The 22,882-nt window shown below is 33.3% G+C and overlaps 2 protein-coding genes across 2 annotated transcripts; both read left to right on the top strand.

The window, feature by feature from the left end:
* Positions 1-204: 204 nt before the first annotated feature.
* Positions 205-5,004, top strand: LOC134708577 (uncharacterized). Its single transcript, XM_063569226.1, has 2 exons — positions 205-273; positions 2,728-5,004. The coding sequence occupies exon 2, from the start codon at positions 2,863-2,865 to the stop codon at positions 4,099-4,101; it is 1,239 nt and encodes a 412-aa protein (XP_063425296.1). The 5' UTR covers positions 205-273; positions 2,728-2,862; the 3' UTR covers positions 4,102-5,004.
* A 4,463-nt stretch (positions 5,005-9,467) lies between these two features.
* Positions 9,468-11,600, top strand: LOC134706181 (uncharacterized). Its single transcript, XM_063564889.1, has one exon. It carries the CDS (start codon positions 9,468-9,470, stop codon positions 11,598-11,600), a length of 2,133 nt encoding a protein of 710 aa, XP_063420959.1.
* The last annotated feature ends 11,282 nt before the right edge of the window (positions 11,601-22,882 follow it).

Raw genomic sequence — 22,882 nt, forward strand, 5'->3', positions numbered from 1 at the left:
TATGTTATTTATATGTTTTTATATTCGGTCAAAAGCTCCTTAGAGCTTGTGTTGTATATTTTTACTTATGCCGAATCAAAATAAAGTTTTCTTATCTTATCTTTAATATACAAATCCTTGCACCAATTTTAAAACATCAAGTTTGTAGAAAAGAGTGGCGAGTAGACAAAAGGGCGTGTTTGTCTTATTCGTCACACATTGAATCGTTCCTCTCCCCACACTTTAAAATCCCCTTTGACGAAGATCGAAAAATAAACATTTATTTAATACAATGTAGGTATTTTATCGAACAATGTGCATTTGCAATTAAAACTTGACAGAATTACTGAAGTAGTTCCACTTTTATTGATTATAGTTACGTTTTAAGAGCAATATACACTGTTACTGTGAGCAAGTTTTATGCAAAATTATGGCAAAATCCTATAGCAGTAATCAGCTTTTACAATTCGAAAATAGATGCATACATGCCCGCCATGTACCTCTCTTCATTAACATTAAAACATCACTAATAATCAGATGGATGCTTTACAATTGAAATGCCATAGTACATTTGACTTCATACATACATGTATATGTTTCAAGGTAGTGACATTTTTGGGGGTACAGGGAATACACCTTATTGCTAATCCTGGTTAACCCAGTGGCTTGAACTTTTGACGCACAAGGCGTATAGCTTTCATATCGATCTGGCCCCATATTGATCTGGCCCAAGTAAATTCCTCCCACATTGATCCAGCCCAATGTTGAACAGGCACCAATCAAAAAATATATTTATAAAGAATATATGGAATACTTTTTAAAAGGAAAACATATATTGTAAGTCATAAATGTTTATGTTTATGAATTTTATAATAATGTCAAATCTGCACCGTAAAAAAAAGTTGGCCTTTGACCATGTTGACGAATATTTTCATTGGACAATGTTCATGATGTTGGATGAGTTTAAAACAACAATATGTTGATTACATTTTCAAGTTTTTAACTTTTCAAGATTATTGGGTATAATTATTATAAGAATATATATTAAAGAACTTATCAAGAACAGCAATCAACAGCCATCAGCATTAATCAGCATTGCTTTCAATTGATTCTGATCCTAAGTGACAGTAACAAGTGTCATCCTGTACATTGTACATGTGTAAATGGCAACAACAGCACAAGGAAGAACTATAGTTGAATGTAATACACATGTATTTCTGTTCCATCTAATTGTTTGTTCTCTTCTATAACATGTATAACATTGCTATCTTTTACAAAAAGAATAAAATACCTACAATCAGTTTGGATGTATTAAATTGTAAACATGGTCAACGATGGTAAATGGACAAACACCTGATTACTTAATTAGCAATGCTAAAAATTAATGATGTTCAACACCACAACCAAGATCAGCATTGGAAAGGGAGTGATGATGCCTCTAAAAGCATGAATGATTTTAAGTAGAACCAAAGTTTTTGACGGAAATGCATCGAACTCGAAAGTTGTCTATAAGATTTACCACAACCAACAAAAACACATTGTAACCTGTAATTTAAAAACTAAAAAAATTTGATTTGAACAGTTTATCCAGTTCTGATTTTGAATATTAAAAACTTGTAATCATGGTGATCATGAGGTAATGACAGTTTCCTTTGGTATAAACCATGTAACATACATGTGTAAACAGTTGTCAAAAAGACATACACATGCTCACTAAAACTTACAAAGCCATATATATATATATAAAGACTTTTGAGTCGACAAGCCCATAAAAATGTAAAAACTGCACGAGATTACTATAACTTGATATCTCAGGTTAGATGTACATGTAGTTTAACAGAAAACAAAATCCATCATTCCATCTCTAGCATATACATGATATATATAGCTTTTTATAAAAGACATCAAAAGTGTAAAAAAAATCAAATAAGAAAACTTGGCCATTGCAATTTGGCACACTGATATTATATTTTTGTAAAAAAAGGATGAGCATGATCATGATGATGAGGGATTTACTGATAGGATGATGGTTCTGAATTTTGAATGATGGGCCCTTATAATGTAATATGGAGTAATAGGGAATTTCAAATTATATTGGATATAGCTAGGCAAACACAAGTTTTGTTCTTTATCTTTAAAAAGATAAAGAAAATCTGAATTTTTTATCTGGAAGCTTAAGCTTACAAATAGCTAGCTAACCATGTGGTTACTTAGGTTACTGACAGATTAATCATCCAGGAGCTGTTGTCAACCATACAGTTTTTATATGTCCAGATAAGATAAACATGATACATACAATGACATATCATTGTACATCATTAACATATTGTATATCTTTCATTTGAAAATGCTAGATACATGTACATGTAATAGTCAACTTTTGTTAAAAATAAGTTTCAACATTTTTAGTGGGTCTTCCTAGGCTATAAGGCTGCAGTGATTATCTAGTCTATATTATTCACCAATCATAATCCACTCTTTTGTCAAAATATCATGAACATTTTCATAAGTTCATTCTTAAAGTTATTAGTTTTGTTAAACATGTAAACCATTTTAGGGTCTGTACATGTATATTAAACTATTCCTGTCTAGAGCTATATCTCATTTTAATTTATTGTGTCTGTCAAATTCATGCCTTTTATCTTGAATATATATAGATATATACTTTCATTAGTTTAAAGAGTTTCAGAATATCATTTTGTAGACCTTAAGAATGTTAATAAGAGAGAATTGTTGTTTCTCTTTCAGATGAAGAATCACAAGGTATCAGAAGAACTGGGATAGTGGAATGGTTCAATAAATGTGGAAAGAGTGACCAGAAGGAACATGGGTATTGCAAATAGGAAATGAAAGCAGTAAACAGTAGCCAGCTTTATACTCATAATGGGGAATGCAAGCAGTAACCAGAAAGAAGATCTGTGTACAAATAGACACAGTTATTATACTAAGTTATTGTCTGCACCACCATTATGGTCAACCCAAACATCATATAGTAAATGGGCTAAACAGTACAAAAATGTGGAAGGGTTTACAGATTTTGCCGATTTTACAACATGTCGTGAGGCAAGAAAACGTCATGGCATATTAGTCAAACCAGACACATACGATGGGAGGCAGCTTGTATCCCAGTTGAAATCTAAATCAGAATTAACTTTGATTGAAAAGCAAAAATGGAAGCTTTCTTCCTTTAAACTTCCCAGAATTCCCTTGACTGGATTAGAAGATCCCTATTGGCTTCATAGCAGACATAACAGGAACAGACGTGAATGCAGTATAATTGGTTACCATGACACCATGGCTGTTCTTCAAATTAACACAAATAGATACCACTTGTCACCAAGATTTTACATTTTAGATTTGGAAAATAAGCAAGTTTTAGGACATTTTGTGGTGTTTTACCATTGTAAGAGATGGTATGAGTGTTATATCTCTCCTAACAAACAGCAGTTGTTGATACGCCCTGATAATTTAACTAGAATTGTTTCGCTGCCAGATAATTACATGATAGAGAATATATCTTTGATGCCGCAAGCATCAAAACTCAGGATTAATGCTGTGCCTCCAACACTCAGAGCCCATGTGCTAGCATTCAACTCTCAAGCTGGGGACAATTTTGTTTTGACTGCTTTTTACAAAGAAATAGAACTGAGATCTATTGGTGACTGGAATGTTGTTAGAAAGAGTGGTACCTTTCGTCTCCCAGCATCAATACAGCAGATAAAATCAAGTCCTTTAGGAGACTATATAGTGGTTAGATGTGTTCATCCTCTTTATAATAAAGAGTATCGGACAAATATTGTGGCAGTTATCAGTTATGTAAACTTTGAACTGTTGCTCCGAATAGATGTCCGAGGGTGCTACTGGCCTGCTAGTGAGGTCATCAATTTACAAGTCTTCCCATACTTTTCACCAAGTGAAGCTACGATTGCTGTTATGAAAAACCATGCATACAATCGTAAAGTTATAACACAGAAACTACCCATCGTAAGACTAAACCTGCAATATTTGTGTCGTAGAGCTATTCTTCATCTTGTGAGTTACCGTGATGTGGGTAAATTACCACTTCCTGCACAGCTAGTTGATTACATTCAAGGCAAACCACACAAAATCTGCAATGTGTAAACCAAATGCAAAGGGCTTTTTAGGTGGCCAGCTACTTATACATGTTATTCATGTTATTCAATATATATTTTTAATGGAAGTTTCGGAGAAGTTATGTACCAGAGACATATAGTACATTGCAATGTATTATATTGTACACAATGTTAACCTGTATATATATGTTGTATGTGTCTCTCTATGTACAAATGAACATATTTTAAAACATGCTAAAAGTGTACATTATTAATTTTAGATCTTTCAATAGTGTTATATTGACAAATGTTTAAGGATTGTATTTTCTTGATATTCAAGATGTGTTGCTAAATTTATAAATGTCAAACTGCTTGAAATGGCTTATAATCCAACATTTTCACTTTGGATTGAAATGTCCCACTAATGCACAATTTTTCATCTTTGCTCAATATATATATGTTTTTGTGGGGAAAAAATTTGCAGAGTTCAGGCCCCTTCGAATTCTACCACTTTGAATTGAAAATCAGAATGGGGTTGGCATGTATGCTTAATTCTAAACATCTAAAGGCTTTATGGAGCATGTACCTGGGTGCTTTGTGTGCCATACAGTGTAACACTCTCTTTCTTTTCGTGTTTGATTTTTGTGGAAGAGAGCAGATCAAATAAAAACTACTGCTACCATGTATGTCATGTATGTTAACATGGTTAAGATTGTATTGATAAGAGCAAGAACTCTTTCGTGGCTTTTAATAGAAAAAGAAATTCAATTATAATCAGGTAAAAAATTCTGTCAGAAACTTTGAAAGTAAATATCATTAATACTTATCTAAACCTAGTCAATAATCTTGCTTTTTCAATATACATGTACTATGCTTTTTTAATATACACAAACATTTACACGTACACTGTATTATCATATGATGCTTACACAAGATATATATGTATGTACCTGTACTTCTTATCTCAAGACTGAGGTTATCTCAAGTCAATCTATATATACCATTTGCACATGTATGTACTTTTGTTTATTTTCCATTCAGAGGTGATTTAGGGGGAGGGGCAGGGCCCCCCTTTTTGGGAAAAAAATTGTTGCTTATATAGCATGTATATGGAATCACTGAAGCGTGACTGGAGCGGGCCCCCTCTTAGGCAGTCAGTGGGCCTCCACTTATGAGAATTTCTGGATCCGCCACTGTCATTGTTCCAAAACAATGTGTATTGCTTATAACCATGTATAATTGAATGAATTTCGGTATACATGGTATATATGTACAATTATAAAATTTATGTATGTCATTAAAATTTCATTGGTGTATTTTAGCATAAACACTGTCATTAGACATGTTAGAAGCAGTTTTGAATTTCATGTACGACATCTTATAATTAATCAGCCTTGGCTTTCAGCCGAATAATTTTGCATGCATTATCTTGTTTTTTTAGAAATGAGAGATTTTGAAAGAAGGAAATGCAGATCGATTAGATTTAATACGCAGTAAGAGATTTGGATATTTTTTTTCTTCTAAAATCAGGATGCGTGTACCACACCTAATCCAGCTCCTATTATTTAATAATTAATATTTATGTGTGCATGGCTACTACATGCACACTATCAAATATTTGTATTATGCATGTAGATATTTTGGCTTTATTGACACTTGAACTGAAAAATCAACCATACAGAGTGTTTTATTTTACCCAAAAATGAATCATAGCTCTTTCTTTACCAAATAATACAGTAAGTATATACATGCGTTCAAAATTAGCAGATCTGAGAACTTTGTCAAATTATCAAAACTGTTGTAATTTTCAGAAAAAACATGGACAGGCCATTTTATTGAAGTCTCAAATGCGTGTATTTCAATGAAGTGTATAGGAAACTTGATTCTTCAATTTTGCATTACTTTATCTTTGAAACAGACATAATAAAATCTTAAAATAAAGTTATTAGATTACTTTAAAAAAGAAATAGTCCAAAATTAGCTATTATAATACTCTGTTCAATTTTTTTTTAAATCAAATGTACCTCTCTTTTTTTATCAAATTTTGAGGCATACAATTTGAAATATATCCAGTCATGTTTTAGTTGACTTTTTGACAGGTTATGGTGCTACATGTATCATATAGAAGGCAATAAAGGAGTGTGTATTGAAGAACATTAATATTATATTTATGCATAATGGAGTACATGTAGAACTTATTTTGTCTCCAAAATGTTTATGCTTTAACTATTGTACTGTAGATTATGGGTAACATTATTTAAGGATAAAATTTATTAATATTTAGCTTTTGTTCATTTTTGTCTTGCATAGAATTAGTTTAAATAAAACTCTGACATATGTAATGTCTAAAAAAGATGACAACTACTGATGTCACAAGTTATCAACAATTATATATTTCAAAAGGTAAAAGTATGGCAAGCTGTTTTACTATTTATTCTAAAGTTTCATAAAATATATAAGATATCTCAAATAGAATATAAGAGATCTCAAATAGTATATAAGAAATCACATACTATATAAAATATCTAATTCTCATATGAATATAAAGAATCTTATATAAACTAGTTTGTAGAAGATATCTTAAATACTTTTTAAGATATCTATGAACTTTATAAGATATTTTATATCCTTTATTATATATTTTCTATTTTTTTTAAATTAAGGCAACAGTAGTACTGCTGTTCAAACTTCGTAAATCAATTGAGAGAAAACAAATCCTACTTACCAACCAATATAGAGGGAAACAACGGAAGAACAGAAACACTGAAATTGAACAAAAGAAACTCCAATGCAAGATACATGCAATCAAACTGTTAGAAAAAAACTTCCACATTCCTGACTTGTAAGGTTTCTAATAAATTATGTAAGATATTTTGTAAAGTTTAGAAGATAGCTTATACACTTTTTTCTATGGTCGGGTTGTTGTCTCTTTGATACATTCCCCATTTCCATTCTAAATTTTACTTCATAAGAAATCTTGTATACTTCATAAGTTAAAAGTTATCATATAAAGTGAAGAAGATATCTTGAAGTTAGGATAAATGGTTAAACGATTAAAATGTTAATAAAAGGTTTAATAAAGTAAAGAGCCTGTTCAGTGGTTGCAGTTTGTAGGTGTGGTCCATAGATTCGTCTCTTTTCTTGTTTTTTTTTATTACCATTGGTGTTTCTGTTTGAATTGTTTTTCACTAGTCCTTTATAGCTTTCTGTTAGGTTTGAGCCAAGGCTCCCTGTTGAATGCCTTTAACTTTTTACTGTTAACTGTTTATATATTGTGACTTGGATAGAGAGTTGTCTCATTTGCACTCGTTAACACATCTTCATGTTTATATTAATTATTTTTGTATCGAATAGACATCTAGTGCTCTTAGGAGACCTGGATGCAGATACTCCAATCTAGCCAATGATTACCCATTGACAGCAAAGATGAAATACCTCATGTTTTGAAGTTTCCTTCTGTTATATGTTCATTGTTTTTAATGGTTCAGTGAATACATGAAAACATGTTAAGTTTCTTAATCACATACATTGTAATGCTCTTCTTTTTTCTTATTTATTAATAAGATAATTAGATTTAGTACATGGCAGGCTTCTTATACGTTCAGGTTGTCACGATCCAGATGTATTTTATAGAGTTATTCACATATTTATTTAGTCGAGCTTGTATATAGATAACGATTGTGAAATTGTCGTCATGATCAGAGAATTGCACTTGCAGTCTTTGCGCAGGACGCCTATTGTTCACGGTTTATTTTATACATAGTTTTAACATACGCTTTTATGTATATATGTACGTTTGGCCTAAGTTTGGTTCACCTGTGTTTAAACGCACACTGATTAGGCTTGGCCTATTTACACACCTGTTGACTATTTTTAAATAGTGGTCAATCGAGTTCTTCGGACAAGTTTGGCTATTTTTAAACAGTGGTCAGATGATTTCTTTGGACACGTTGTCATTTCATTTCTGCTTGGGATTTTCGTGTGGAAGGATGCCACACTCGTTAGAGCATTTTATATTTGTTAGCTAAATTTAACCTACAATGGTTCTACTGCATATAGTGCATCAATTCCGAGGTAAGTGTTTTATTCTTACATATATTTATATATACTTTTCTGTATGTTACTTTGTTTATCAAATTTCCGAAACTTTCAGACTTCTGTAGATAATTTTCCATTATGTAAATTGTATAATTTAGAAAATATTTTGTAACCGGATTTAATGATATGAAAACAATGTTTTATATTCAGATATTTGCGGTTTTACTAGTGAACAAGAACAAGATTGTTAATTACGGGTACATATTGAATGTACGTGATATTTATGTGTACAAGGTTCCGAATTTCCTTATGTACGTGAAACTATCATGCAAGGTTATGATATTTATTACAGTGTGACACATTTTGCTACATATAAAATGTATGTGCGTATTTATCTATGTAAATTAATAGAATATATATGTTCATTTTATGAACGTGAGATTATAGAGTTCATGTTTATGTTGCATGAACGTGCAAGTAAAAAGCATATCTAAATTGATAATCGTACTAAAGAGTTTGTACAATTATATTATTACCAGGTTCCAGCCTGCACCAGAGTAATACAATGCTGCGGTGTTAAGGAGTGGTCATACAGATTGAACGCAATCATACATGATAATTCATCAAACAACATATCTACATATTTTAGTGGAACTGTCGTGCACGATACCATAACCGTCATAACGATACCATAACCGTCATAACGATATAAAGGGAAGTAATCTGGATATACAATACAAACTACTGAAGCTGTTGGACTATTTATTTGGACTTTAATATTTATAATAAGTTGATGTATTTTTCTTCTTAATTGTTTATTTTTTTTTGTTTGTTTATTAAATAATTTATTTATTCTAATCGTTGATTCTTTGGTCAATATTGTAAAATAGCACTGAAAGACTTCTCCATCCGTCCGTCTGTGTCAGAAGTGGGATAAGTCTGAAGTGTCTTTTTTCTTATACATTTTGAAGTTAAATTTATATTTTCTATAGAAGAATTGTTATTTTTTTTTATATACATTGAATATTCATTTATAACGTGTAGTAAAGCTTACTATTGTATTTTTCAGAAACTGTAATGTCGACAGAAACCTGATAGTTTGGAACCTCAGAATTTGTAAAATTTCTACACTACATTACCTCGGTGTTGTTGCACGCTGCAAGTACAAACAGTAGATTTAATGTAGGTATTGTTATTTAGAGTAGATTTAGACTAAGGCGATTGTTTATTTGTGTTGTGATTGACACTTGTGGACCAGGCTATGGTCAACTGTGATACTAAAGCGTAGTGTTACGAGATATATATATGTGATATATTGAGCATTGTCCTTGGTCTAGTTTATTGTTACATAGCAAGTCATATTAGCAGGAATTAATCATGGAGAGTCTTAAAGAGTTAAGACAGTATGGTGAGTCATTAGGGTTAGCCAATGAAGATTTAATTAGGTTCATTGAGTCACAACAGGCGAAACAACGCGATGATAGACGTTTTGAAAGAGAAAGAGAAAAAGAAGAATGGGAAGTTGAAAAGGTAAGATTAGAACATGAGTTGGAATTGAAAAGGCTAGATAATACTCGTTTATTTGAAACTGAAAAACACAGGGAAGAAAAAGGTAATGTTAACCCCTCAAAGGTACCTAAACTACCTCCTTTTGAGGAAGGTACTGATGATATGGATGCATATTTGCGTCGTTATGAAAGGTATGCTATATCGAAAAAATGGGACAAATCAATATGGGCCACTCATTTGAGTGCACTTCTTAAAGGTAATGCATTAAATGTGTACGCTTTGATGCCCTCAGATCAAGCATTAGATTATGATGCTCTTAAGACATGTTTGTTGAAGAGGTATAACATGACCGAAGATGGGTTTAAGCAGAAGTTTAGATCTTGTCGTCCAGAGCTTGGTGAAACGTTTCAACAGTTTTCTGTTCGTTTGGGTAGTTATTTTAGTAGGTGGATTGATATGTCTAATGTTGTGAAGACGTTTGATGGACTTTATGATCTTATGTTAAGAGATCAGTTTTTACACATATGTAATAACGAGGTAATGTTATTTTTGAAAGAGAGAGTACCGAATTCCATAGATGATATGACTCGGTATGCTGATCAATTTAAGGAGGCAAGGCGAGTAAATATAGTATCACTTACAAATCAGACTCAAAAAGGTAAGTCACAGCCGGCTCAAAAACCCAACAATGCACGGAACCAAGAACCGCCAAAGCAAAGTGATAGAGATAGAAATAGACATACAGGAGGTTATGGCGGTGGAAACAGATTTGATAGAAAGTGCTTTAAGTGCAACAAATCAGATCATTTGATATCGAACTGTCCATTATTGAAAAACAAGGTTGGTAATGTACAAAATAGTGGTTCACGGGGAAAGGAAACTCCTATTTGCGGGAATGTTATTACTCTTACTGATAGCATTATTACTACCCAAGTAAGTAATCTTACAATACCTGAACAGTGTGAAAAGAAACCAATCAAAATGCCTGTAGCTAAAGGTAAGTTAGGTGACCGTGTTGTGACAGTACTTCGCGATACAGGATGTAATGGAGTTGTTATAAAGAAAAGTCTTGTAAGTATAGATTGTTTTCTAGACGATTATCAGACATGTGTATTAGCTGATGGGTCGAGTGTTAAAGTACCTATAGCTATAATTACTATAGACAGTCCTTATTATCAAGGTGAAGTAAAAGCATGGTGTATGGAACAACCATTATATGATGTTATTATAGGAAACATAGATGGTGCTAGGGAGCCTTATGATCCCGATATATCTCCGTCGGTAAGTGTAGTAACTCGACAGCAAGCGAAGAAGAGAGATAATCCATATCCGAAATTAAAAGTTCCAGGAAGTATTAAGGATGTTAGTCTAGAGGACATTGAGCATGAACAGCAGTCTGATGCAAGTTTGTCGAAGCTTAGACAGTATGTAGCTGAAGGCAGAAAGTTTGAGAAGACCAATGGTACAAAGGTAAATTACATATTGAAAAAGACACTTATGTATAGAGAATTTATGTCGCCAAAAGTAGAAAATGGTAAGTTATTCCGTCAGTTGGTCGTTCCTGAAGTTTATAGAAGCGATGTCATGAAATTAGCACACGAGTCATTGATGGCGGGACATATGGCTACACGACGTACAGTTTATCGTGTATTATCAGAGTTTTACTGGCCAGGAGTTGAATCCGATGTTAAGCGGTATTGCCAGTCCTGTGATATTTGCCAACGCACTGTACCAAAAGGTAAGCAAGTTAGAGCTCCTTTGGGTAAAACCCCTATCATAGATGTACCTTTTCGAAGAGTAGCTGTAGATATAGTTGGACCTTTAGTACCAGTAACTGATAAAGGAAATCGGTATAAACTAACACTTGTTGATTACGCTACAAGGTATCCAGAAGGAGTAGCGTTACCATCTATCGAGACAGAAAGGGTAGCGGAAGCATTGATTGATATATTTTGTCGGGTAGGTTTTGGGCGCACAATTTACTTCCAATTTAATGTCTGAGGTGAGTAGACTGATTTCTCTTCGGCAGCTTACTACCACACCGTATCATCCTATGTGCAACGGACTCGTTGAAAGGTTTAACGGAACGATGAAGCTGATGTTGAAGCGACTATGTGCAGAACGTCCGCGAGATTGGGATAAGTATTTAGGACCAGCATTATTTGCCTACAGAGAAGTACCTCAGGAGAGTGTTTTATTTTCCCCATTTGAATTGGTATATGGTTGGCCAGTCAGAGGTCCAATGACCATTCTTAAAGAATTGTGGACTAGAGAAATTACTGATCCTGAAGTGAGGTCCACATACGAGTATGTTATCAATTTACGAGAAAGATTGGAATCGACTTGTGAATTGGTTAAACAAAACTTGGAGAAAGCGTCACGTAAACAGTCACGTATATATAACAGAAAGTCACGTTCAAGAAAGATGAAGGTAGGTCAAAAGGTATTGGTGATATTACCTACTAAAGCAAATAAGTTGCTGATGCATTGGAAAGGACCATTCTCTATAGTAGAAAAGATAAGTGATCTTGATTACAGAATTGATATTAGAGGTAAACTTAAAATGTTTTATGTCAACATGTTGAAACTGTATGTTGAACGTGAGCAAACTAACGTGTGCGTTAGTGCACCAGATCACAAGGTAGGTTTTGTTGCTACAGTATCAGTTATAGATCTCGAAAATGAAGATACAGACGATGTAGACAATTACGAAAGTGAGTTAATCGAAACGCCCGTTGCAGTTGCTAAGGAGACATTACGAGATGTTCATATCAACGAAGCTTTAAAAGCAAATGAAACAGTTAAGGTACAGTGTTTACTAGATAAGTTCTCACACGTGTTGACAGATATTCCAGGTAGGACAAATGTACTACAGCACGATATCAAGTTGACTTCTGATGATCCTGTTCGATTTAAACCTTATCCCATACCATATGCTATGCTAGACACGGTAAATAAGGAAGTCGATAAGATGATAGAAATGGATATCATTGAGCGATCAGATAGTCCTTATTCAAGTCCATTTGTGATTGTGAAGAAGAAAGATCAGAGTAATCGGTTTTGTATAGATTTTAGAGGTTTAAATAGTATTACAATTTTCGACGCAGAAACGATGGGTAATATAGAAGAGATGTTTTCAAAGTTATCTGGTTATCAGTTTATATCTAAAATTGATTTAACCAAGGGATATTGGCAAATTAGTCTTGTGGATGCTGCAAAACCTAAAACAGCATTCCAAACACCTAGAGGATTGTTCCAATTCAAGGTTCTGCCATTTGGCTTGGTCAATAGTGGTGCTACTTTTGTACGTTGTATGAGAAAAGTTTTAGAAGGTTTGGAAAACGTTGATAACTTTGTTGACGATATTATAGTGTACACACGTTCTTTTAATCACCATATGGAGGTTTTGGAGAGTGTATTTGAGAGGTTGGCATCTGCTAATTTGTCAGCAAGACCCTCAAAGTGTTATATAGCGTATAGCAGTCTTGAAGTTTTAGGTCACATTGTCGGAACAGATCGCCTTTCACCAAATCCAGATAAAATTGAGGTAATCAAAAATGCTCATAGGCCTACAACCAAGAAACAAGTTAGAAGTTTCATTGGCATGGCTGAATTTTACAGAAAGTTTGTTCCCAATTTCTCAGATATAGCAAGTCCGCTTACTGATCTGACGAAAAAGGGACAACCAAATCAGGTACGTTGGGAAGCTATTCATGAAAGAGCATTTTCAAGTTTGAAGAATGCATTAGTAAAAGCTCCTGTTTTAAAGTTGCCAAACTTTTCTCAGGTATTTATCCTTCAAACTGATGCTTCTGATAATGGAATAGGCGCTATACTGCTACAGGATGAAGATAATATTAGATTGCCTGTATCGTACGCTAGTAAAAAACTAAAAGCTAGTGAACGAAATTACTCCACTATCGAGAAAGAATGCCTAGCCATTGTATGGGCAATCAGCAAATTTCAAAGGTATTTATATGGTAAACAGTTTATATTAGAGACCGACCATCAACCTTTGATATATTTGCAAAAGTCTAAAATTGCAAATGCACGATTGATGAGATGGTCACTCTTGTTACAACCGTATAGGTTCAGGATTGTTGCCATCAAAGGAAAGGACAACGTTGGAGCAGATTTTTTGAGTCGTATATAGGATCGTGGAGATAAGTGAAAGTAAGAATACTTTCTCAAATTTGGGAGGTGATGTCACGATCCAGATGTATTTTATAGAGTTATTCACATATTTATTTAGTCGAGCTTGTATATAGATAACGATTGTGAAATTGTCGTCATGATCAGAGAATTGCACTTGCAGTCTTTGCGCAGGACGCCTATTGTTCACGGTTTATTTTATACATAGTTTTAACATACGCTTTTATGTATATATGTACGTTTGGCCTAAGTTTGGTTCACCTGTGTTTAAACGCACACTGATTAGGCTTGGCCTATTTACACACCTGTTGACTATTTTTAAATAGTGGTCAATCGAGTTCTTCGGACAAGTTTGGCTATTTTTAAACAGTGGTCAGATGATTTCTTTGGACACGTTGTCATTTCATTTCTGCTTGGGATTTTCGTGTGGAAGGATGCCACACTCGTTAGAGCATTTTATATTCGTTAGCTAAATTTAACCTACAATGGTTCTACTGCATATAGTGCATCAATTCCGAGGTAAGTGTTTTATTCTTACATATATTTATATATACTTTTCTGTATGTTACTTTGTTTATCAAATTTCCGAAACTTTCAGACTTCTGTAGATAATTTTCCATTATGTAAATTGTATAATTTAGAAAATATTTTGTAACCGGATTTAATGATATGAAAACAATGTTTTATATTCAGATATTTGCGGTTTTACTAGTGAACAAGAACAAGATTGTTAATTACGGGTACATATTGAATGTACGTGATATTTATGTGTACAAGGTTCCGAATTTCCTTATGTACGTGAAACTATCATGCAAGGTTATGATATTTATTACAGTGTGACACATTTTGCTACATATAAAATGTATGTGCGTATTTATCTATGTAAATTAATAGAATATATATGTTCATTTTATGAACGTGAGATTATAGAGTTCATGTTTATGTTGCATGAACGTGCAAGTAAAAAGCATATCTAAATTGATAATCGTACTAAAGAGTTTGTACAATTATATTATTACCAGGTTCCAGCCTGCACCAGAGTTATACAATGCTGCGGTGTTAAGGAGTGGTCATACAGATTGAACGCAATCATACATGATAATTCATCAAACAACATATCTACATATTTTAGTGGAACTGTCGTGCACGATACCATAACCGTCATAACGATACCATAACCGTCATAACGATATAAAGGGAAGTAATCTGGATATACAATACAAACTACTGAAGCTGTTGGACTATTTATTTGGACTTTAATATTTATAATAAGTTGATGTATTTTTCTTCTTAATTGTTTATTTTTTTTTGTTTGTTTATTAAATAATTTATTTATTCTAATCGTTGATTCTTTGGTCAATATTGTAAAATAGCACTGAAAGACTTCTCCATCCGTCCGTCTGTGACACAGGTATTTCACATCCTATTTTTTATGGGAATATTCTTTATAAAGCACAAAAATGTCAGTATTCACCTCATAAACTAACAAAACCTTTAAATAGACTTATCAATAAGGGATATAGTTACGATACTGTTGTCAGGTCATTAAAGATTGCTTATTTGTACGTGAATATTAATTCTCTTATAGGGTCTTTGCATCGGAACTAAACACATTTATTCAAAAACCAGTTGTTGGCATGACACGGGTTATGTTCCTCTCATATATGTTATGATGGTTTGATACTAAACCCCTAACGGGAAGAATTGTGCCTGATATTCATATGATGAAATCATAATCTTTCAATCAGTTTAACTGAAGTCTGGAGCTGGCATGTCATTTAACTGCTAGTAGTCTGTTGTTATTTATGTATTATTGTCATTTTGTTTATTTTCTTTGGTTACATCTTCTGACATCAGACTCGGACTTCTCTTGAATTGAATTTTAAATGTGCGTATTGTTATGCATTTACTTTTCTACATTGGCTAGAGGTATAGGGGGAGGGTTGAGATCTCATAAACATGTTTAACCCCGCCGCAGTTTTGCGCCTGTCCCAAGTCAGGAGCCTCTGGCCTTTGTTAGTCTTGTATTTTTTAAATTTTAGTTTCTTGTGTACAATTTGGAAATTAGAATGGCGTTCATTATCACTAAACTAGTATATATTTGTTTAGGGGCCAGCTGAAGGACGCTTTCGGGTACGAGAATTTCTCGCTACATTGAAGACCTGTTGGTGACCTTCTGCTGTTGTTTTTTATATGGTCGGGTTGTTGTCTCTTTGACACATTCCCCATTTCCATTCTCAATTTTAACCTTGTGAGCCGGCATACTTATCCATAAAACAGGGTTCAATGATCAAAATCTTTTCATATAATAGTGATCATTGATCGATGTTAAGTTTTTTTTATGTTTGGTATGTATCTCAGGTACTAAGCAAAGGGACCATTGTATTCGGTGTAAGGTATACATGTCTGTCTGGCAGGTTTAATCGGACATTGACTTTTCTTTATGGCTGATTGGACAATATTACGTTTTCTGGTTTGGTATATTTCTCAGATACTTAAGAAACTATAAACAATGGGACCTTTTTATTTGGTAAATATAATGAAAGATATTCATATTTGTTTTACATGGTTCACCTGACACTTACCTTATTCACTTAAAGTTATTGTCATGGTTTATAGATTAGTTGCAATTATCATGGACATTGCCAACCATAGTCTATTCAAACCCGTATTGACTACATCCAATAGTGAGGAAAAACGTTACTTTTTTAAGGTAGAATTCGCTAAAAAGGTTTAGATGCTGTAAATATTGGCAATATTTTCCATCAAAAACTATACCTCATTACTTCAAAAATAAAGCTACACCTGTTATTTTCAACCACAAGAGAGTTTTAGAGGCTTTTTACCTCAAAGATACAAAATCCAAGCCTCCGGATTGCTCATGTGCATCTTCTCAATACAATTAAAGTCCAGCTGGTCATATTATTACTGGTGACCTTGGTATTGTTACAAATGAACAACTAAGAGAATTGCTAGCCAAGGGACCAAAGTATAGAATCCCCCAGCCCATCATCTGGAAAAAGAATTTCAAGTTACTGATGGATGCAGTTGAGGACTATGCAAGACAATGGGTAAAGCGCGAACCAGACGAACCCGAACTGGACACTTTGTCTGAATGGATCAAAGCAATTCGATCATGCATTCAGAGGCGCATACAAAAACTACGATGTAATATGAGTACTAGAATTTTTAACCCTTTCAAGAATCCGGAGGTTGTGGATGCTTTATCCTCTTTGCATGACAAATATGTCGTTGTTCCGGCAGATAAAGCCTCCAATAATATTGTCTTCATATGTAAAAACATTATTTGCAATGTCTCACTACAGAGCTTGGAATTGATAAAATTACTGGTAATCCTACATATTCTTTAACATCATTTACCAAGGATGAATTTTTACAAAATCATAAATCTGTCCTTCTTTCTTTTTGTATCAACATCAAAGAAAACGAAGAAAACTTGCTCTCATTATACTGGATACCTAAATTACACAAAACTCCATATAAAGAACGATACATAGCTGGGTCTTCAAAATGTTCGACTAAACATCTTTCTAAAGTATTAACTACTATTCTTTCTACAGTTAAAGATGGGCTGCAAAAATATTGTGAGGAGATATATTCTACCAGTGGTGTTAACCAGATGTGGATTCTCAAAAATTCGAAAGATCTACTGCTTAACCTTCGATCACAATCTTTGCAATTTTGCAGCAACCTAAAAACTTTTGATTTTTCTACGCTATATACTACTATTCCCCATGCTCAGTTGAAAGATCGACTTCACCATCTCATAAAACAGAGCTTTTTCTATAAAAATGGGAATCGTAGATACAAATTTCTTGTTTTGGGATACAATAATTCATATTTTGTAAAGAATCACACTGAATCTTTCAGAAAATATACTGAAGATGATATTATTAAAATGCTGGACTTTTTGATCGACAATATATTTGTTGAGTTTGGAGGATTTATATTTCAACAGACAGTCGGTATTCCAATGGGTACTAATTGTGCACCCCTGCTGGCTGATTTGTTTTTGTATTCGTATGAAGCAGAATTTATTCAGAACCTTCTAAAAGACAAAAAGAAAAAGCACCTTGCGAAATTCTTTAATTTTACTTTCCGATATATTGATGATGTTTTATCATTGAACAACCCATACTTCAGCCAATACTTACATCTCATATATCCAAGTGAACTTGAAATTAAGGATACTACTGATACTAGAAGGACTGCTTCATACCTTGATCTTTTCCTCAATATTGACGTAGATTGACGACTTCACACGAAAATCTATGATAAACGGGACGATTTCAACTTCCCAATTATCAATTTCCCATTTCTTAGCAGTAACATACCCTCTGCCCCTTCGTAGGGGGTGTTTACATATCACAATTGATACGTTATTCACGTGCTTGTTCACACTATACAGACTTCATATACAGGAGTGTGCTCCTTACGCAGAAACTGCTCCAACAAAGTTATGAGGAGGACAGATTAAAATTGACACTCCGTAAATTTTATGGACACCATCACGAATTGGTGGATCCATATGATGTCTCTTTAACTAGCTAAGGACATTTTTTCCACATGGTAGATTGTGTTTTGTCATTATGTCGTCTAATCTTTTAATTACCAAACGTGACTTATTCCCGATTGTGACTGTTTTGCTGAATGTGAATTCGTATTACTATAAGACGTGTTTCTGTACTTGTTTATCCCAAATTCATGTATTTAGTTTACATGTTTAATGTTATATTTGTAATTCTCATCGGATTTTGTCAAATGTGTTGACGTCTTTTTATTATATTTAGGTGTTACGGATAGAAAAATTAATCACCGCCTTTATTGATTATATTTAATTTTGTACGATTATTTACGTTTGAAGTTGGATTCATAACAAACTGGACATATATATATATATTACAGTTAATTGCTATTAATAAGTATTACAATATGCATTTTGTTTTTATGAATTATCAGTATTTAGTTCTAATATAATCTTAAAGCAATCCTAATTCTATCTCACTTTTGAATTATAGTTTTTCATGTGTGACGTCATGCTGTTTCTAAATTTCATAAATTCAAATGTCACATAACGTTTGTGCCTTTTCGCCATCGTATGTGACGTCATTTTTTTTAATTGAGTTGACGCCTGGACTGATTCGGGTGTGTCTATGCTGTATTGAAATTAGCATCATGTATTCGGGTTTAGTTTTCTGTAATAGGTTAATACTTCAGTTTCATTATGTATATATCTTTCATATTCGTTTGTTAATATTTACTGTTTGCAATAGCATGAATCGTTCTATATGATAATGGTGTTCTTATCCCGGGCATAAAACAATGCCGTATTTGGCAAAACCTTTTCAACTTTTGATCTTCAGTGCTGTACAACTTTGTACTTTTTTCACTTTCGATCTTTTATATCTGGGCGTTATGTATTCGGGTTTAGTTTTCTGTAATTAGTTAATACTTCAGTTTCATTATGTATATCTCATTCATATTCATTTGATAAAATTTACTGTTTGCAATAGCATGAATTGTTCTATATAATAAGAATGTTCTTATCCCGGGCATACAAACAATGCCGTATTTGGCCAAACCTTTTCAACTTTTGATCTTCAGTGCTGTACAACTTTGTACTTTTTTCACTTTCAATCTTTTATATCTGGGCGTCACTGGTGAGTCTTGTGTGGACAAGACGCGTTTTTGGCGTATTGAATTTTAAACCTGATGCCTGTTGTTATCTATTAATCATGTTTTTCTTTGTCTAATGTGTTCTCCTATTCATTTGTATTGTAGTCCTGTAGTATCATGTTGTCATTTCAATGTTATATTTAACTTTGCCATTGAAGCGCGAGGTTTGGCATGCCATAAAACCAGGTTCAACCCACCACATTTATTCCCCTTTAAAGGTGTCCTGTACCAAGTCAGGAAGATGGCCATTGTTTTAATATTGTTCGTTTCTGTGTGTGTTGCATATTAACGTTGAGTCATTTGTGTTTTCTCTTATTTTTGAGATATTGAGATAAGACGTGGCACGGTACTTGTCTATCCCAAATTCACGTATTTGCTTTTGATGTTATATTTGTTATTCTCGTGGTGTTTTGTCTGTTGCTTGGTCCGTTTCTGTGTGTGTTGCGTTTCGGTGTTGTGTCGTTGTTCTCCTCTTATATTTAATGCGTTTCCCTCGGTTTAAGTTTGTTACCCCGATTTTGTTTTTTGTCCATGGATTTATGAGTTTTGAACAGCGGTATACTACTGTTGCCTTTATTTATTAGTCAATGTAAAGTGTGCAGGTTTTTCTTTGCCATTTGATCAAGGGCTTACCGTTTTGAATTTTCTTTGGATTTCGGTATTTTTGTTATTTTACTTATTTTTATACGACTTCAAACAAATTTTTGCGTCGTATAATGCTATCGTGTTGTCATCGTTTGCGTCGTCAGCGTCATGGTCGTCCAAAGACTCATTTAGTTTTAGGTAAATAACTGTAGTTTTCGTGAATGGATCTCTATAATTTTTATCAGAAGGTTTAATACCACTCAAGGAAGGTTGGGATTGATTTTGGGAGTCATCATGGTTCCAATAGTATAGGAATTAGGGACCAAACAGGGGGCCCAAAATATTTTTTTTTGTAGTTTTCAAACAATAATTTGTGTTTAAGTGTATGAATCTCTCTGAAATTAAACCACAGGTTTTCATACCATGAAGGGATTTTGGGGGCTTAAGGCTCAATATATTTTGGAATTAGGGAAAAAAGGGGAAAACTAGGGTTTTCTGGTCAATGGACAAATTAGACAATTTAAAAGCAGTTTAAGGGAGGTAGTTCAGACATACAATGTTATAAGTATGTTCAGAGTTACATACCTTACACCTTATACGGTATTAATCTTGAATGTTGTTTCCATACTTGCCCCAACTGTTCAGGGTTCGACCTCTGCGGTCTTATAAAGATGCACAATGGGGAACACATTGTTTCAGATAATTTGAGCACACATATCAGTTTCAATCGTTAAAAGTCATGATTACATGCACATGTTGTCTGGCATGATTCATTTGACTTTGATCTCATTGTTAGCTCAACTGGCCAAAAGTGCCACCTTCAGCTTATGCCATCACTCGACGTCCGTCTTCTGTTGTTTCAATTCGTCAAAAACAAAAATCATCTCGAAAACTACTTTGCCAAATTAACCTAACTTACTGTTTCTTTACTAAGCCACAATGATCATAAGGGAATGAAGATAAGATGCGTGTGCCTGCAAAAGCAACTTGGCCGACATGACTTAAATAAAATATTGGTGGTATAATTCGAGTTTTGTCTTTTTCTTGAAAAGAACAAAACATTAAAATCTGACAGAAAAATATGTCAAAAAAATAAAGGCGCAGAAGTATACCGCTGTTCAAAGTTCATAAATCGATTGAGGGAAAACAGCGCGTGCACTCTTGTTAAAAATAATAGCAATAATAATTACTTTTTTCAATTTACTGGCTAGTTTTGTCTTTTAATATAAGCAAGATAATTGATATAATACCAGTATGACTGGCAATTGTGATGATCAATATATGATCTATACAGACCCCTCCTACTTATGGCAATCGTAATTAACCAAATTAGAAAACTGTTCAATTTAAAAATTACAAAACTGTTCAGTTTACAAATAGCATGGTATACCACTTAATACTCGTACTTATCATTAGTTGTAATTTGATCTACATGTGTATAGATTAGTCCTGTGTTATTGAAATTAACATAAATTTTAAATGAGCATTTCTTTATCAAAATTATATACAGACGATAGAGTTAATCCTGTGTATATATAACTTGAGTTAATTTGCATCAGACAAAAGAACTGTAAATGGTGTGTAAAAGAAGATTTATAGAAGGGTTTATACATAATATATATTTTTTAGAAAGACCAAAAAGAAAATCAATATGAGTCAAAATCCAAGTGGGGTCTCTTTTTTCTTGATAAATGTAAGCAACTATTATTTGGAATCCATGATAATTTTATCAGTGAATGTATTTGTATATTCATGTAATTCTAATATAGGAAATGTATATTCACTCTCATGTTAAAAACAAATAAGAATGTGTCCATAGAATACGGATGCCCACCTTGCACTATCATGTTGGTGTTTAGTGGACCGTGAAATTGGGATAAAAACTTGGAATTTTAATTAGAAAGATCATATCACCGGGAACATGTATACTAAGTTTCAAGATGATTGTACTTTAACTTCATGAAAAACTACCTTGACCAAAAACTTTAACCTGAAATGTGCACTATCATATTCTATGTTCAGTGAACCGTGAAATATATATAGGAATCAAACACTAATTTGGCAATAAAAATAGAAAGATCATCAAAGGGCACATATGTACTGAGTTTCAAGTTGATTGGACCGCAACTTCATCAAAAACTACCTTGACCAAAAACTTTAACCTGAAGCGGGACGAACGGACGAAAGGACAGACGAACGAACAAACGGAAGCACAGACCAGAAACAATGACCCTTTTACTGTCGTAGGTGGGGCATCAAAATCAATAAACTTTCTCAAATTACAATATTATAAACATTTGCCTAGAAAATAAAATAAAATTCTCCATCTTGGAATAATTATTAGAATGAAAAACATACTATTATGTTTACTGATGTGAAATTCACCCTTTGTCAATTATGCATCATCAATATCATAAATTATTGTTTCAACATATCCTTATTCTCACCAGTACAGAGATAGCAACATTAACAATTTATCATATATTATAAACCAGAGAAAGAGGTTACAAAAGTAACTATAATACATAATCAAAATCAATAAGCTAAACTATTAGTAATAGGAGTGAGAACATACCTATACATGTTTGAACACACAAATACCCCAATTTACATGTTTTTGACTACAATGTCAATATTTTATAAGATAATTTCATGTATCTGCTTTTGTTTTCAGAAAGCACACTAACAGCTTCCCCTTGTTGACCGGCAGGATTTTGTTTACCATTAAAAAGTTAATGCAATGACATAATATGAAGGAGATGCAGTTTATAAATTCGATACAGCATCTACAGTTGGACCATCCAAGAGGTCAAAATCTCCAAGAAATGGATCTTATTTAGTCAGTAAAG

The sequence above is a fragment of the Mytilus trossulus genome, chromosome 2, assembly GCF_036588685.1.
Source record: "Mytilus trossulus isolate FHL-02 chromosome 2, PNRI_Mtr1.1.1.hap1, whole genome shotgun sequence".
NCBI lineage: Eukaryota > Metazoa > Mollusca > Bivalvia > Mytilida > Mytilidae > Mytilus > Mytilus trossulus.

Bases quoted from the DNA above. Each gene is read 5' to 3' on its own strand.
- LOC134706181 (XM_063564889.1), top strand. From the start codon at position 9,468: ATGGAGAGTCTTAAAGAGTTAAGACAGTATGGTGAGTCATTAGGGTTA.
- LOC134708577 (XM_063569226.1), top strand. From the start codon at position 2,863: ATGGGGAATGCAAGCAGTAACCAGAAAGAAGATCTGTGTACAAATAGA.